This window comes from Somniosus microcephalus, chromosome 18 (assembly GCF_052327205.1).
Source record: "Somniosus microcephalus isolate GS21.2 chromosome 18, FLI_Smic_1.0, whole genome shotgun sequence".
Classification (NCBI taxonomy): Eukaryota; Metazoa; Chordata; class Chondrichthyes; order Squaliformes; family Somniosidae; genus Somniosus; species Somniosus microcephalus.
In genome coordinates this window covers 54992175-55009474 of record NC_141004.1, presented here as the reverse complement: position 1 = coordinate 55009474, position 17300 = coordinate 54992175, and the positions used below count along the sequence as shown (strand labels likewise).

General features: G+C 43.4%; 1 protein-coding gene across 2 annotated transcripts in view; it reads right to left on the bottom strand.

Moving 5' to 3' along the window:
- cyb5r1 (cytochrome b5 reductase 1) overlaps positions 1-17300 on the bottom strand; it is a 37038-nt gene that overhangs the window by 16220 nt on the left and 3518 nt on the right. Inside the window, exons 2-4 of one of the 2 annotated variants that reach the window (XM_086011472.1) lie at positions 3100-3249; positions 2932-3004; positions 1750-1856 (exon numbers count right to left, since the gene is read on the bottom strand). In XM_086011472.1, the coding sequence (XP_085867598.1) occupies positions 1750-1856; positions 2932-3004; positions 3100-3249 (330 nt within the window). Of the gene's footprint in view, positions 1-1749; positions 1857-2931; positions 3005-3099; positions 3289-17300 lie in introns of those variants that run through there. The other variant, XM_086011471.1, reaches the window with a different exon arrangement.

Genomic DNA, 17300 nt, shown 5'->3' with positions numbered 1-17300 from the left:
CTCCAGCAGAAAAGCAAAACAGATAAGACTGAATGGTTATTTATTCCCAAATGTAAAGCTGTATATCTTATAACAATTGTTTGAATTATACAGGTACAAATACTGGATTGTGTGAACCACAGATGATGCTTCTGGTGTGTAGGAACACAGAATCTAACCATGAATATAATCTTCCAGAGAGCAGAAAATTAAGCAACGGAGTGCTTAACTAGACCAGCATATGCCAACAGTGACATTGGCTACTGCACTGTGTTCACATACATTTTTATTCAGCCTTTTTTGAGCAAGCTGTCCAAGAAACCAGTGTTAAATTGTTAAGCTGCCGAGTTTCATCATCTGCTGATTACCCAGCCGTCCTGAATTCTTAATTACGAGTGCTGTGCAAGCTCATCAGTGCCTGTCTTAGCGCAATAAATTAACCTAGATAATTTTACACATTTATGCACGGACAACTGAACTACAAGGATAAGGTTAACCTGACCACGACAAACTCCAAACAATGATTAGCACTTTTAAAACAGACTGAGTTCATGCGGTTCTTTAGGGCACCACGTTTGTTATTTGTTCTCTCATCCCTTTTCCCTCCTTCCATGAGTATTCCCGATTCAATTCCTTCTACCAAATGTACTGCAATCTTAACTTTCACTTTTACACACATATGCAAGAGTGAAAGAACAAAACGCACAAAGGGTGAAAAAAGTGTAGAAGGAGCAGTTATTTTGGGGCTTTTTTTGGCTAGTAATTTATATTAAGATATTGAAATTAAGTTAACTTCAACTCATGTTAAAATCGTAACATTTTGTCTGGTGATGCAGATTAAGATTCAACACAAGAAATTAGGCCCAGCGGAAGCATCTACCCAGGATGGTATCACACATACATCAGTTTGACACAGCGAGATTTGTTAACACATTCAGTGAGGAGATTGGGCGATTATGCTGGTATGGCAGTCATCATGAGCCCAGCAGGGAGTACTGCCAGGGAACCACCCACCTTGGGGAAGGGGGGAAAAACAGGCAATATCAGTTTGATTGACAGCTCATCTGGACAATCCACAGGAACAGAGCGTCGAGGAGGGTCAGAGGTCAAGCTGTTGGCTCTCTGTCCAGCCAAGGACATGCACAAATGCACACAGATCGCCTGCAAGAACTAGAAGTTCAGGGCTCTTAAGCTTACTGCCGATTTTGGGGAGATTACTGGTCAGAAAAGGGACCGTATAGTGTGCATTATTTTCTAATTGTTACTGTTAGTTCATATACAATGAAAAGTAAATCAGTTTTGCCTCCTTTCTGAAGAGAGGAGAAACTCAGGTTGGAGCATGTGCAAGGTTACAGTATCCAGCTCATACAGCAAGGGGTTTTCATTAGTACCGCCCCATGCCACCCTATCATATTACTAGAAATTTTGCAATAGAAGTAAACTCATTATAAAGGGACGCAGGGTCTGCTGAAAGGGGAGTCTGGTAACACTGAAAACAAGAATGCAGACCCGAAATTTATAAGACACTCGAGACAAAAATAACCAAACATAACTTGTCATTTTAGCTGGACATTGACAAATAATGAACGGCACGTGTTGTACCTACACTGCTTCATTTTTCTTTTATGGTAAAAAGATTCTTCAGTCTGTCCTGCACAGGATTAGCCACTTCCTAGTTTTAACTTCCACTGTGTTATATTCACAGAATCGAGCATATTTAAAAATACATGAAGTTACATTGCTGTTGGTGAATAAGGAAACGAGCGTTACCTTGACAACAAGATCCACAAAGCCTTTGTCGTCATCACTGGAAACTGGAGTATATGGTCGCACAACAAGATTTCCATCAATCCGTGCAGAGAGATACACATGTTTTCCTGAGTTAAAAGATCCAAGTCAAACAACTGGTGCTTAAGCTTAAAACTAGGAACAGCTGAAGTAATACAATTTTAACTGTACTAGCAGATGTCCCAGGGCATTGCTTGCAGACTAAGGAGAAGGGACTGTGCGTCTGGTGGGGCCATAGGCACAGCATTTCCCAGAATTTGTTGAGCAGAACTCAAAACGAGTTGTTGAGCAGGAAGTGAGCACTGCCTGCACAGGGAAACAAGTAGAGTGGAGTCTAGGTACAGCAGTGGGATTGGGTGTGTGAGGGAGACATAGCTGGAGCACAGAGACCTGGGAGGGGACAACGTGGGGTCCAGTATCCTTAAATCCTATCCAGGGTTTGGTTTTCCATTAGTTTGCTGTAAATGTAGGAACACATGCGGATTGTTAGAACATTTAAAGCAACACGATCAAAAGCTTGCCTCTCAATCTGCACCTGGGTGGGCAGTGTCTTGGTGGCGGTGGTATCAGTTTGTTTCCTGCAATGTGGCTCTACAAAAGGGCTTTGTGCAATACGATTGGTGAGCAACAGAAGCAAAAGACAAACGAGGAGAAAAACCATAAACCTAGCCAATCAAGAAAAACAAAACTGATAGTCACTACAGATGCTGGTAATAATGCACAGCGCAGACACAAATTGTATAAATAAATAGCATGCACTGGTACAAGAGAGACAGCATGCTGGTGTACTACAGTAAAGTCTTGTTTAAATGGCACCTAATCAACCGGAATTCTTTAATAACCGGCAAAACAGGTAACTGGTAATCTTGCCGAATCCATCCATTTTTTGTTTTTCCGAGTCAGAGTTTCCCGCGGTGGCAGAGTTAAAAATTGCCTACCTCTCGGTTATCCGGAATTTTTAATCAACCGGCACCATCCCGGTCCCGGATACGAAATAGTTTACTGTAATATGATGTGCCAAGATCCCAGTCTCAGCTAGGCCATCAGGAGAAAGATACTTTTCTCCACAAGGGAGGAAATTTCAGTGTCAGAGCAAGTCAATCTAAACTGTTCTTGTGTAGACCTCAGCCAATAAAGCTGCTGTTTAAGGTGAAAGTAACTTACCAACAGGCAAACCAAGAATGTGACTGGCTGAAGGAAGAGCAAAGCGAAACCGCCTGGTGTCATGACTCACAACCTGTTTAAAAAGCAAAACAAACAGCAACAGTATTTTCACATTTTAGTAATTTTTGAAAGACTGAATACTTAAAAAAACAAAGTAGTCATAATTACCTCCTTATCTATTAGTTTCAGTGGGTACTTCTCATTAGGATCTTGCAATGTGATCTTACATTTCTTTTTTCTGGACAATACATAGTGTCCCATGAAAACTCCAACTGTCGTCAACAAAATGGCACCAAATGCAACAAGCACTCCTGAGGTCTGTAACACACAACAATACTTCATGGCAACACCAACACAGATAAGTTATTTTAAGAACTACAGTATGTTTTCATTCATTAAAAAAGATTAAAGATCTTTTAGCATGAAGTAGTTCAGGGGGTTACTTAAGAGTGGCAGAATTAATCCAATAGCATTACCCAGAACTGAAGTCAATGGGAATCAGGGGGGGCAAACTCTCCACTGGCTGGAGTCATACCGAGCACAAAGGAAGATGGCTCTGGTAGTTGGAAGTCAATCATTACAGCCCTAGGACATCGCTGCAGGAGTTCCTCAGGGCAGTGTCCTAGGCCCAACCATCTTCAGCTGCTTCATCAATGACCTTCCGTCCAACATAAGGTCAGAAATGGGGATGTTCGCTGATGACTGCACAGTGTTCAGTGCCATTCACACCTCCTCAGGTAATGAAGCAGTCCATGCCCGAATGACGTTCAGGCTTGGGCTGATAAGTGGTAAGTAACATTCACGCCACCCAAGTGCCAGGCAATGACTATCTCCAACAAGCGAGAGTTTAACCATCGCCCCACCATCAACATCCTGGGGGTCACCATTGACCAGAAACTTAACTGGACCAGCCACATAAATACTGTGGCAACAAGAGCAGGTCAGAGACTAGGTATGCTGCAGCAAGTGTCTCACCTTGTCTCCCCAAAGCCTTTCCACCATCTGCAAGGCATAAGTAAGGAGTGTGATGGAATACTCTCCACTTGCCTGGATGAGTGCAGCTCCAACAACACCAGAAGCTCGACTCAATCCAATACAAAGCAGCCCGCTTGATTGGCACCCCATCCACCACCTTTAAACATTCACTCCCTCCACCACCGGTGCACCGTGGCTGCAGTGTGTACCATCTACAAGATGCACTGCAGCAACTTGCCAAGGCTTCGTCGGCAGCACCTCCCAAACCCACGACCTCTACCACCTAGATGGACAAGGGCAGCAGGCGCATGGGAACACCACCACCTCCAAGTTACACACCATCCTGACTTGGAAGTATATCGTCGTTCCTTCATCGTCGCTGGGTCAAAATCCTGGAACTCCCTCCCTAACAGCACTGTGGGAGTACCTTCACCACATGGACTGCAGCGGTTCAAGCAAGCGGCTCACCACCACCTTCTCAAGGGCAATTAGGGATGGGCAATAAATGCTGGCCTTGCCAGCGACGCCCACATCCCAGGAACGAATAAAAAATTGAAATTGAGAGAATAGGGCCAGTATAACAAAAGTCACTCACTTTAATGTCAATACTAGTACATGAACACTTAGTGTTAATTTCATTCTTGGCCATTTTAAACAGAGGTCTCAACCAGCTTGAAATTAAAAAAATGGTTAAAATAGCAAAACAATTTCATGTGAACTCGAGTGAATATGCACCAATATGGCATAGCATAACTTCAAGGAAACTTCTTTTGGGGCGAGGGGGGAAACATACGCATTTATTTTTCACAGAATTCTATCAAAACAGTTCGAGCGCACGCGCTTGGCCAGGCACCAAGCACAAGTAAACAATCTTTAAAACAGCTGAATTTTGTGAATCACTAGTGGATTAGTTTGAATTTAGGGCTGTATATTACCCTACATGGTGAGGCAACACTGCCACAGAAATGAGCACCCAGTGAGACTAAAGTTATTGAAATTTACTGTCACCGGCAAACGAACGGCACCTGCCATTAGTTAGACTTGCCATTTAATTTCCATGAGTTTTGCACAGCAAGTTGCTGTTCGTGGGAGATTGTCCAGGCAGGGTCTTCATAACTAATAATAAGAAATTTAATTAATTATATAGAATGGAGCAGGTGATGTGTTACTGTTGTGAGATGTGGGAGCCGGTGGTCCCCATTGAGGCTCACGGTGATTACATCTGCAACAAGTGTTTGCTGCTAGAGGAACTCAAGTTCCATGTTATGGAGCTTGAGACCAAGCTTCAGACACTGCGACACATCAGGGAGGGGGGAGAAGTTCCTGGACTCTGTTTCAGGAGATGGTCACACCTATGAAGTTAATTACTGCAGATGTAGTCCGTGGTCAGGGACAGGACGGTGTGACTACGAGTGAGGAAGGTACAGGGATCCAGGATGTAGTGTTGAAGGAGACGCAGCCCTTGTTCTTGTCCAGCAGGATCGAGGTTCTTACTCCCTGTGAGGGCAGGAGCGGGGACTGCAGGGAGGATGAGCAACCTGGCCACAGCACCGTGGTACAGGGGGCCATTCAAGTGGAGGGAGTAAAAAGAAATGTTGTAGTGGTAGGGGATAGTATCATTAGGGGGATAGATAGGGTTCTCTGCAGTCAAGAGCGAGAGTCCCGAAGGCTGTGTTGCCTGCCCGGTGCCAGGGTTAAGGACATCTCTTCTGGGCTGGAAAGAAACTTGGAGGGGGGGGGATCCAGTTGTCGTGGTCCATGTTGGTACAAACGACATAGATAGGACTAGGAAGCCGGCTCTGTTAAAGGAGTATGAGCAGCTAGGGGTCAAATTAAAAAACAGAACCTCAAGGGTAATAATCTCTGGGTTATTACCTGAGCCACGAGCAAATTTGGCTAGGATAAATAAAATTAAAGAGTTAAATGCATGGCTCAAAGACTGGTGTGGGAGAAATGGGTTTTGCTTCTTGGGACACTGGCACCAGTACTGGGACAGGAGGGAGCTGTTCCGTTGGGACAGACTTCACTTGGCCAGTGCTGGGACTAGAGTCCTGGCGAATCATATAACTAGGGCTGTAGAGAGGGCTTTAAACTAATTAGTGGGGGGGAGGTTTCTGGAGAGCAAATAATAGAAATGACAACAGAGAAGGTCATAGACTTAGGTAGCAGTGGGGGAATTAAAAAACAGAATGTGTCAGGAAGGGACAGAAGGTATGGAGTAAAAAGTAAAGTACTAAAAAGGGAAAAAACAGGAACTAAGTGTTACAAAACATATTTGAAAGTTCTTTATCTGAATGCACGTAGCATTCGTAACAAAATGAATGAGTTAACGGCACAAATAACGACATATGGGTATGATCTTGTGGCCATTACAGAAACATGGCTGCAGGGTGACCATGACTGGGAATTAAACATACCAAGTTATTTAACAATCAGGAAGGACAGGCAGGAAGGGAGAGGAGGTGGGGTGGCTATGTTAATAAAGGAAGGAATCACTAATAGAGAAATGATATTATTGGGTCAAAGGAGCAGGATAGTGAAACAGTTTGGGTGGAGATAAGGAATAATAAGGGGAAAAAAACACTAGTGGGTGTAGTCTATAGGCCTCCGAACAGTTGCAACTCTGTTGGACGGAGTATTAATCAGGAAATAGTTGAGGCTTGTAATAAGGGAACAGCTATAATTATGGGGGATTTTAATTATCATATTAACTGGACAAATCAAATTGGGCAGAGCAGCCTTGAGGATGAGTTCATTGAGTGTATTAGGGATGGGTTTCTTGAGCAGTATGTAACTGAACCGACCAGGGGGCAAGCAACCTTAGATTTGGTCCTGTGTAATGAGACAGGATTAATTAAAAATGTCCTAGTAAACGATCCCCTTGGAATGAGTGACCATAACATGGTTGAGTTCCATATTCAATTAGAGGGTGAGAAGGTTGGATCTCAAACAAGCGTGCTGAGCTTGAATAAAGGAGACTAATGAAGGTAGGAGAGCGGAATTAGAGTGGACTGGGAAAATAGATTAAAGGGTAAGATGGTACATGATCAGTGGTGTACATTTAAGGAGTTATTTTACAACTTCCAAGAAAAATATATTCCACTGAGGAAAAAAAGGGTGTAAAAGAAAAGATAGCCATCCGTGGCTAAGTAAAGTAATTAAGGATAGTATCCGACTAAAAACCAAGGGCATATAAGGTAGCCAAATCTAGTGGGAGGATGGAAGATTGGGAAGTCTTTAAAAGACAGCAAAAAATAACTAAAAGATTGATTAAGAAAGGGAAGATAGATTATGAAAGTAAATTAGCAAAAAATATAAAAACAGACAGTAAAAGTTTCTATAGTTATATAAAAAGAAAAAAGGGTGGCTAAAGTAAATGTTGGTCCCTTAAGAGGATGAGACCGGGAAATTAATGGTGGGAAACATGGAGATGGCAAAAACACTGAACAATTATTTTGTATCAGTCTTTACAGTAGAGGACACTAAGAATATCCCAACACTGGACAAACAGGGGGCTCTGGGGGGGGGGGGGGGGGGGGAAAGAGAGGAACTAAATACGATTAAAATCACTAAGGAAGTGGTACTTGGTAAAATAATGGGACTCAAGGCGGATAAATCCCCTGGACCTGATGGCTTGCATCCTAGGGTCTTGAGGGAAGTAGCGGTAGGGATTGTGGATGCATTGATAATTTTCCAAAACTCACTGGACTCAAAGGTCCCGGCAGATTGGAAAACTGCTAATGTAACACCCTTATTTAAAAAGGGTAGTAGGCAGAAGGCTGGAAACTATAGACCTGTTAGCCTAACATCTGTGGTTAGCAAAATGTTGGAGTCCATTATTAAGGAGACAGTAACGGGACATTTGGATAAACATAATTTAATAGGACAAACTCAGCATGGTTTCATGAAGGGGAAGTCATGTTTGACAAATTTGCTGGAGTTTTTTGAGGAAGTAACATACAGGGTGGATAAAGGGGAACCAGTGGACCTAGTGTATTTAGACTTCCAAAAGGCATTTGACAAGGTGCCACACAAAAGATTATTGCTCAAGATAAAAAATCACGGGATTGGGGGTAATATTCTGGCGTGGGTGGAGGATTGGCTCTCTAACAGAAAGCAGAGAGTTGGGATAAATGGTTCGTTCTCAGATTGGCAACCAATAACTAGTGGTGTTCTGCAGGGGTCAGTGCTGGGTCCCCAACTCTTTACAATCTATAGTAACGATTTGGAGGAGGGGACTGAGTGTAACATATCAAAGTTTGCAGATGATACAAAGATGGGACGGAAAGTAGTGAGTGAGGAGGACATAAAAAACCTGCAAAGGGACATAGACAGGCTAAGTAAGTGGGCAGAGATTTGGCAGATGGAATACAATACTGGAAAGTGTGAGGTTATGCACTTTGGCAGGAAAAATCAGAGCGCAAGTTATTATCTTAATGGCAAGAAACTGGAAAGTACTGTAGTACAAAGGGATCTGGGGGTCCGGGTGCACGAAACTCAAAAAGTTAGTATGCAGGTGCAGCAAGTGATCAAGGAGGCCAATGGAATGCTGGCTTTTATTGCTAGGGGGATGGAATATAAAAACAGGGAGGTATTGCTGCAGTTGTACAAAGGTATTGGTGAGACCGCACCTGGAATACTGCATACAGTTTTGGTATCCATACTTAAGAAAAGACATACTTGCTCTCGAGTCAGTACAAAGAAGGTTCACTCGGTTAATCCCGGGGATGAGGGGGTGGTCATATGAGGAGAGGTTGAGTAGATTGGGACTCTACTCATTGGAGTTCAGAAGAATGATAGGCGATCTTATTGAAACATACAAGATTGTGAAGGGGCTTGATCGGGTAGATGCGGTGAGGATGTTCCCAATGATGGGTGAAACTAGAACTAGGGGGCATAATCTTAAAATAAGGGGCTGCTCTTTCAAAACTGAGATGAGGAGAAACTTCTTCACTCAGAGGGTGGTAGGTTTGTGGAATTTGCTGCCCCAGAAAGCTGTGGAAGCTACATCATTAAATAAATTTAAAAACAGAAATAGATAGTTTCCTAGAAGTAAAGGGAATTAAGGGTTACGGGGAGCAGGCAGGAAATTGGACACGAGTCTAGGTTCGGAATGGTCACGGCCCTGTGGGTAGTGGAGTGGGTCCAGGGGCCGTGTAGCCTGGTTCTGCCCCTACTGTGTTCTAATTCTGTGTTAGATTTCAGGAGATGGTTTTATTCCTGTTCCTGGCTGGGTTGGAGATCGCCTTTACAGAAGGTAAGTACTGTAGAAAATATAGGGACAGAGTGATCTCCTGGAAGAATTTCGATCGCCTAGATGGGTCGGAGAGGAATTTCCCAGATTTTTTTCTCCCAAATTGGCCATTGGGTCTTTATCTGGTTTTTCGCCTCTCCCGGGAGATCACATGGGTTCGGGTAGATGCAGAGTGATAGAAGATTTGAGGTTAGGATCAGATCAGCCATGATCTTATTGAATGGTGGAGCAGGCTCGAGGGGCTGATTGGCCTACTCCTGCTCCTATTTCTTATGTTCTTATGAAACAGCTCGGCACCTTCTACAGGGCATCTGGGACTTGCGTGAACAGGGCAAGCAACTGCGTATCTCCTTACCCAGATTGACGAATTGTTAATGAACGCATCTCCGACAGCAACTTCAAGATTGTCGCCTTTAACTGCACATCTGGGCTCCGCTGAAGTTGCTGTTCAATTTGCGCATAAACAACGGTGAGCCCGTTAGCCTCATGGTTATTTATACAGTAAATTCTGGCCCATTGTATAGATTGAACGTCACGGTTCACAACACTCAAATGCAAATATGAGTAAGCAGTTCAGTACCAAAAAAACTCAGCTTAACTATAGTCAAGCACTCTACAAAGCTCCAGATTAAAAAAAAATACATAGATTGGATTTAAATAAAAGTATAACATAGGTTTGAACCTCAACTTTCTAAAGTATGCCACACAACTGAAATAGCCCAGTGAGCACAGCAGTCAAGTCACATGCAGCATTAGTAAAGGCAAGAGAGCCAGTGGCAACCGGTCAAACATTTTGTAGGCACATAACTGACCTACAGAGAGTGATTAAATGGACGATCAAGAACACTGAAAAAGAAACTGTCTTACAGTTCTGCGCATTTAAAGATTTCTACAACAGTATGAGTATACCGAGAAGTCATCGGTCAGTATTATCTCATGGACACATGCAATTAAAACCTGCACGGTCAAGTTCATTGAACATTCAGTTTAGAAACAATGATAGCTGACCCCTCAGACTAGAACCAATTCTAAATGATGCTTAGGGCCAGAACATGTAGGCAGCAGGATGGAATGGTAAACTGGAATCCCATCACTTCATACATGAGTTTATCCAAACTCAATTGATTAACCTCTTCAATGTTTTCCACTTGGACCTGTCTATATAAATGTTTTCCACTTGGACCTGTCTATACTAACATCTTAATTCATCGGCAATGACATTTGTCCTCCCTCTTACCATTCAATGAGTGTCTGCACAGCTATGACTAGGAATAAAATGGAAAATAGTACGAGAATATTAGGTCCTATTTTTGCACCAAACTTGGCTACAGCTTGCAAAATGTCTGGGCCAGCGTACGTCAGACTGTTGCCATGAGTCAGTACTGGCAGGCGGTTATTCCCACTGACATTTAAAGTAAGACACTGCACACAGCAAAGCCGGCCGCTTACTTTGTCAATGTTTAAACTTCTAACTAATGGGAGGAAATGGAAACATGTCTGCAGCGACAGAGCTGCTGGTGCATTCCAGTAGATTCACTTAAAGAAAAGCTGGCAATGGCAGAGTTTTTATTTGGTGTGAATCAGCCAATGGGATCAATGTAACAGAGTGAGAGGTAGCATCACACTGAATTGCCAACAATATCTAGCTAATGAGAAGTGTCCTTGTACGACCTTATTTCCATAATGTTATCAGCTTACGCTTCTCGTATGGAGCTGGATCAGCTGCCTCCATTTTTTTCTAAGCTGCATCCTTGCTTTCACCACCAGATCCAACTTTTGTGTTTTATCTTAAGTGGTAGAAGCATTTTCTATAACCACTGAGATCTTGTGGCCAATATAGGTGCTGCCATTCGTTTTCAATGAATTCTCCCCAAATATTACATTCGGTCAAAGTCTAGGACCTCAATAGCATCTTTTTGTAACCGAAAGCACATGAATTTCCAACTGTTCATTCTTATTTACTATTTGAGGGCAGGGAATGCAGATTTCAATACAGTATCAATATTTGAAAAATTGCTAAAGATATGAATTTACAAGCAATGTGCCACTCCCAATTACTCATTGGAAAGTGAAGTTTGAGAGCCCCAGGCCAATAATTCAATGTTCCAAGACAAGCTCTGCGGTGCTTACAAGGGCATTATCTGCTGTGTAATGCCAAACAGAGAGACTGCAGGATGGGTCACATTTCACTTGAAGCCGACACGTGGAAACTCTCCCAGCTAACTTGTGCAAAGAATTGTGTTACTCAGTTGTGTGAAGGTTTGCTAGTGATGCCCAAGAGCAGGAGCACAAAATGCTGCCGGTTCTGTCTACGTCACTAACTAGCATTGAATTCAGATTTCAGCAATGTAAAATAAACTTGTTCTAAACAGCTAAAGGAAGTTTTAAAAGCCTAGGTTTAAAAAGGTAGCAATACAACAGTGGTAGTGATAACAGCATACACATGTTTACTAGTGAGCAGGATAGAGGACAGCACAGGTGAACAAAGTTGTGCAAAAATGAGAAAACAGGCAAAAAACTCAAAAGGCAGTAGAACAATTCTTCAATGAGTTACCATTTGCAGCTCTGCCATCATTGGGAGGGGTCAGGCATATCTCCAGGGGGGGTAATTACAGTACTGAACTCATACCTTGGGGCACTTTTCCAAGTACTGTAACATGGATACAGCCCAAAGAACAAGCCACCTGCTCCGACACCCAATGCAGGATGCTACATATGAAAAGTTAACAAAGTCACCATTCCTACTTCAACACGAGATCACATTTTCAATATCTAGTTGAATTTAAGACTGGAACTAAACTGCAAAAGGTACACAATTGGAGGGCCATTTAAAAAAAAAACTGTAGGCAATTACATATTTGGAATTCTGGGTGTAGCAGTGCTCAAGTAATTTTGAATATCTCTTGTGGCATTGCTGCAGAACAGTGTACTACCCCACAGGCCTTGTGGGAACACAGCATCGGCGGCAGTGAGTGAGGAGCAGCCCGACTAGTTCAACAACAGGGGAGAGGGGTAAAAAGTAATCAAAGTGTGACATCACCAGGAAGCAGGTAAGTGATTGGTTGGTGAGTATTTCTTTTTTTTTTAAACTTTAACTCTGGTTTATAGTTTCCAAGGTCTCTCTGGTGTAGCAGAGACTGTTGGTAAACCAGTTAACTGTAGTGTAATTAGTGGGATTGATTGATTTAATTTAAATTCAATTAATTAAAGGGTAAGTCATGGCAGGACAGCCGGGCCCCGTGATCTGCTCCTCCTGCAATATGTGGGAACTCAGGGACACTTCCTGTGTCCCCGACAACTACATGTGCAGGAAGTGCGTCCGACTGCAGCTACTGACAGACCACATTGAGGCGCTGGAGCTGCGATTGGACACATACTGGAGTGTTCACGATGCTCAGGACAATGTGAATAGCACATTTACAGAGTTGGACACACCGCAGGTAGAGGTTGGACAGGAAGAAAGGGAACGGGTGACCAACAGGCAGAGTACTAGGCGCAGGCAGGGGTCCCCTGTGGCCATCCCCCTCTCCAACAGATACACCACTTTGAGTACTGTTGGGGGGATGGCTTATCAGAGGAAGGCAGCAGCAGCCAACTTCCTGGCACCAGGGGTGGCTCTGCTGCACAGAATGGGAGGAAAAAAGAGGGGTAGAGCTATAGTAATAGGGGATTCAATTGTAAGGGGAATAAGATAGGCGGTTCTGCGGCCGCAAACGAGACTCCAGGATGGTGTGTTGCCTCCCTGGTGCAAGGGTCAAGGATGTCTCCGAGCGACTCCAGAACATCTTGGAAGGGGAGGGTGAACAGCCAGTTGTCGTGGTGCATATAGGCACCAACGATATAGGTAAAAAGCGGGATGAGGTCCTAAAAGCAGAGTATAGGGAGTTAGGAGATAAATTAAAAAACAGGACCTCAAAAGGTAATCTCAGGATTGCTACCAGTGCCACGTGCTAGTCAGGGTAGAAATAGAAGGATACTTCAGATGAATACGTGGCTAGAGGAATGGTGCCAGGGGGAGGGATTCAAGTTCCTGGGACATTGGAACCGGTTCTGGGGGAGGTGGGACCAGTTCAAACCGGACGGTTTGCACCTGGGCAGGGCTGGAACCAATGTCCTAGGGGGAGTGTTTGCTAGTGTTGTGGGGGAGGGTTTAAACTAAAATGGCAGGGAGTTGGGAACCTGAGCAGGGAGACAGAGGAAAGGGAAACAAGGATAAAAGCAAAAGATAGGAAGGAGAAAAACAAAAGTGGCAGTCAGAGAAAACAACAGTTTAAATCAAACATGGCCACAGTAAATAATAATTCTAATAGGTCTAAGAGCGTTAAAAAAACAAACCTGAAGGCTTTGTGTCTTAATGCGAGGAGCATTTGTAATAAGGTGGATGAATTGGCTGCGCAAATAGAAGTAAACAAATACGATTTGGTTGGGATTACAGAAACGTGGCTCAAGGAAGGCCAGGACTGGTAACTGAACATCCAGGGGTATTCGATATTCAGGAAAGATAGGCAAAAAGGAAAAGGGAGGTGGGGTAGCATTACTGGTTAAAGAAGGGATTAACAATTGTAATGAAGGATATTAGCTCTGATGAGGTGGAATCTGTATGGGTAGAATTGAGAAATACTAAGGGGAAAAAAACATTAGTGGGAGTGGTTTATAGCCCTCCAAACAGTAAGGCGGAGGTTGGGGATGGCATTAAGAGAAAAATTAAAGAAGCGTGCAATAAGGGCACAGCAGTCCTCATGGGTGACTTTAATCTACATATAGATTGGGCCAACCAAATGAGTAACAATACTGTGGAGGAGGAATTCCTGGAGTGTTTACGGGATGGTTTCCTGGACCAATATATGTCGAGGAACCAACCAGAGATCAGGCCATCTTAGACTGGGTATTATGTAACGAGAAAGGATTAATTAGCAATCTTGTTGTAAGAGGCCCCTTGGGTCGGAGCAATCATAATATGATCGAATTCTTCATTAAGATGGAGAATGAAGTAGTTGACTCGGAGACTAGGGTCCTCAATTTAAATAAAAGGAAACTATGATGGTCTGAGGAGCGAGTTGGGTAGGATTGATTGGGGAATGTCACTCAAAGGGTTGACGGTGGATAGGCAATGGCAAACATTCAAAGACCGAATGGATGAACTACAGAATTTGTTCATCCCAGTTTGGCATAAAAATAAAACAAAAAAGGTGACCCAACCGTGGCTAACAAGGGAAATTAGGGATAGCATAAGGTCCAAGGAGAGGACATATAAATTGGCCAGAAAAAGCAATAATCCTGAGGATTGGGAGCAGTTTAAGGATTCAACAAAGGAGGACAAAGGGATTAATTAAGAAAGGGAAAATAGGAGAGTAAGCTTGCAGAGAACATAAAAACTGACTGTAAAAGCTTTTATAGATATGTGAAGAGAAAAGGATTGGTGAAGTCAAGCATAGGTCCCTTGCAGTCAGAATCGGGGGAATTTATAATGGGGAACAAAGAAATGGCAGACCAACTAAATACATATTTTGGTTCTGTCTTCACAAAGGAGGACACAAATAACCTCCCAGGGATGCCGGGGAACATAGGGTCTGATGAAAGGGTGGAACTGAAAGAAATCAGTATTTGTAGGGAAATGGTGTTAGGAAAATTGATGGGACTGAAGGCCGATAAATCCCCAGGGCCTGATAATCTACATCTCAGGGTACTTAAGGAAGTGGCCCTAGAAATAGTAGATGCATTGCTGGTCATCTTCCAGAACTCGATAGACTCTGGAACAGTACCCATGGATTGGCGGGTAGCTAATGTTACCCCACTATTCAAAAAAGGTGGTAGAGAAAAGGCGGGGAATTATAGACCGGTAAGCTTGACATCGGTAGTGGGGAAAATGCTAGAGTCCATTATAAAAGATGTAATGCAGAGCACTTGGAAAGCAGTGACTGGATCGGACAAAGTCAACATGGATTTACAAAAGGTAAATCATGCTTGACTAATCTACTGGAATTTTTTGAGGATGTAACTGGTAAAATAGATAAGGGAGAACCAGTGGATGTGGTGTATTTGGACTTTCAGAAGGCTTTCGATAAGGCCCCGCATAAGAGATTAGCATGCAAAATTAAGGCACATGGGATTGGGGGCAAGGTATTGACTTGGATAGAGAACTGGTTGGCGGACAGAAAGCAAAGAGTTGGAATAAACGGGTCATTTTCTGAGTGGCAGGCAGTGACTAGTGGGGTACCGCAAGGATCGGTCCTAGGACCCTAGCTGTTCACAATATATATTAATGATCTGGACAAGGGAATTGGATGTAATATCTCCAAATTTGCAGATGACACAAAGCTGGGGGGGGGGGGGGGGAAGGATATGCTGTGAGGAGGATGTCATGAAACTCCAGCACGATTTGGACAGGTTGGGTGATTGGGCAGAAACATGGCAAATGCACTATAATGTGGATAAATGTGAGGTTATCCACTTTGGTGGCAAAAACAGGAAGGCAGATTATTATTTGAATGGTAATAGATTGGGAGAAGGGGAAGTGCAAAGAGACCTGGGTGTTCTTGTACACCAGTCGCTGAAGGTAAGCATGCAGGTGCAGCAGGCGGTTAAGAAGGCAAATGGTATGTTGGCCTTCGTAGCAAGAGGGTTCGAGTACAAGAACAAGGATGTCTTGCTGCAGTTGTACAGGGCCTTGGTGAGACCACACCTTGAGTATTGTGTGCAGTTTTGGTCGCCTTACCTGAGGAAGGACGTTCTTGCCATGGAAGGAGTGCAGCGAAGATTCACCAGGCTGATACCTGGGATGGCAGGAATGACGTATGAGGAGAGATTGTGTCGATTGGGCTTATACTCACTGGAGTTTAGAAGATTGAGAGGGGATCTCATCGAAACCTATAAAATTCTGTCAGGCCTGGACAGACTAGATGCAGGAAGGATGTTTCCGATGGCCGGGGAGTCCAGAACCAGGGGTCATAGTCTAAAGGATAAGGGGTAAGCCATTTAGGACTGAAATGAGGAGGAATTTCTTCACCCAGAGAGTGGTGAACCTGTGGAATTCTCTGCCACAGAGGGCAGTGGAGGCCAGTTCATTAAGTACATTCAAGAAAGAGTTGGATATATTTCTTAAGGCTAAAGGGATCAAGGGATATGGGGAGAAGGCAGGGACCGGGTACTGAATTTGGATGATCAGCCATGATCGCATTGAATGGCGGAGCAGGCTCGAAGGGCCGAATGGCCTACTCCTGCTCCTATCTTCTATGTATCTATGTAAACAATACTTAACAAAGAAAATCAGACAGGAGTGCAGTTGCAAGACACCGTCACAACTGCGTGCAGGGTGAAGAAATATAGGTCTGCTTATATTGTCGGAAACCTGATAAGGAGTGGTTCAGTGGACCAAAGATCCGAGGGAGACTGCTCAGTCGAGTAAAGCAATAAAGGCAGTCCAATGCCAAACATATGCTTAACATATTACACCACAAGTAATTTGTGCATGCTTTGCCTATTACCTGAAACATATAGCCTTGTATTTAAGGTACAAGTTGTAGTTTAAAAAATTGTTCTATTGTCAGACCAGTGACTACTACTGGCTCTCCAGCCTCAACATAAAACCCAAATTCAGGTCTGCTGAAACTGGTAGTGTATCGGAACAAAGTGTAACCATGAACAGCTCAAAAGTACACCGCAAAGCTTATGAAAACACGCTGGCCAATTCCCTATAAAAGCAGAAAATGCTCAAAGTAGCAATAGTCCAATCTTCTGGGGGAAAAAAGGGTTCGATTTCTGGATGGAGCTGCTCCATTCCAGTTCTAATGAGGGTGCTACCCAAAATACTAATCTATATGTGCAGAGGGTTCCAGATTTTTTTTTACCTCTACTGTTCCCTATTTAGCTCAACACCAGTTGATGCAATCTGGCTGCTTCTCTGGAAAAAAAGTCAAATTATTTTAACAGTTTAACAAGCAGCCACTGATGGAAGCCATTTGCAGAAAATCCAACAATGCCTCGGTTCCAAATCACCGACAGCGCTGCACAAGTCTTATAATCTACCAGAGAAAGCAGCCCCACTTTATTTAAATTAGCACATACAGCATGGTGTTATTTTATCTCATGGGCTGACTAATACAACTCCTGATGTATGAAGCACAGGAGACAGGTTTTTTAG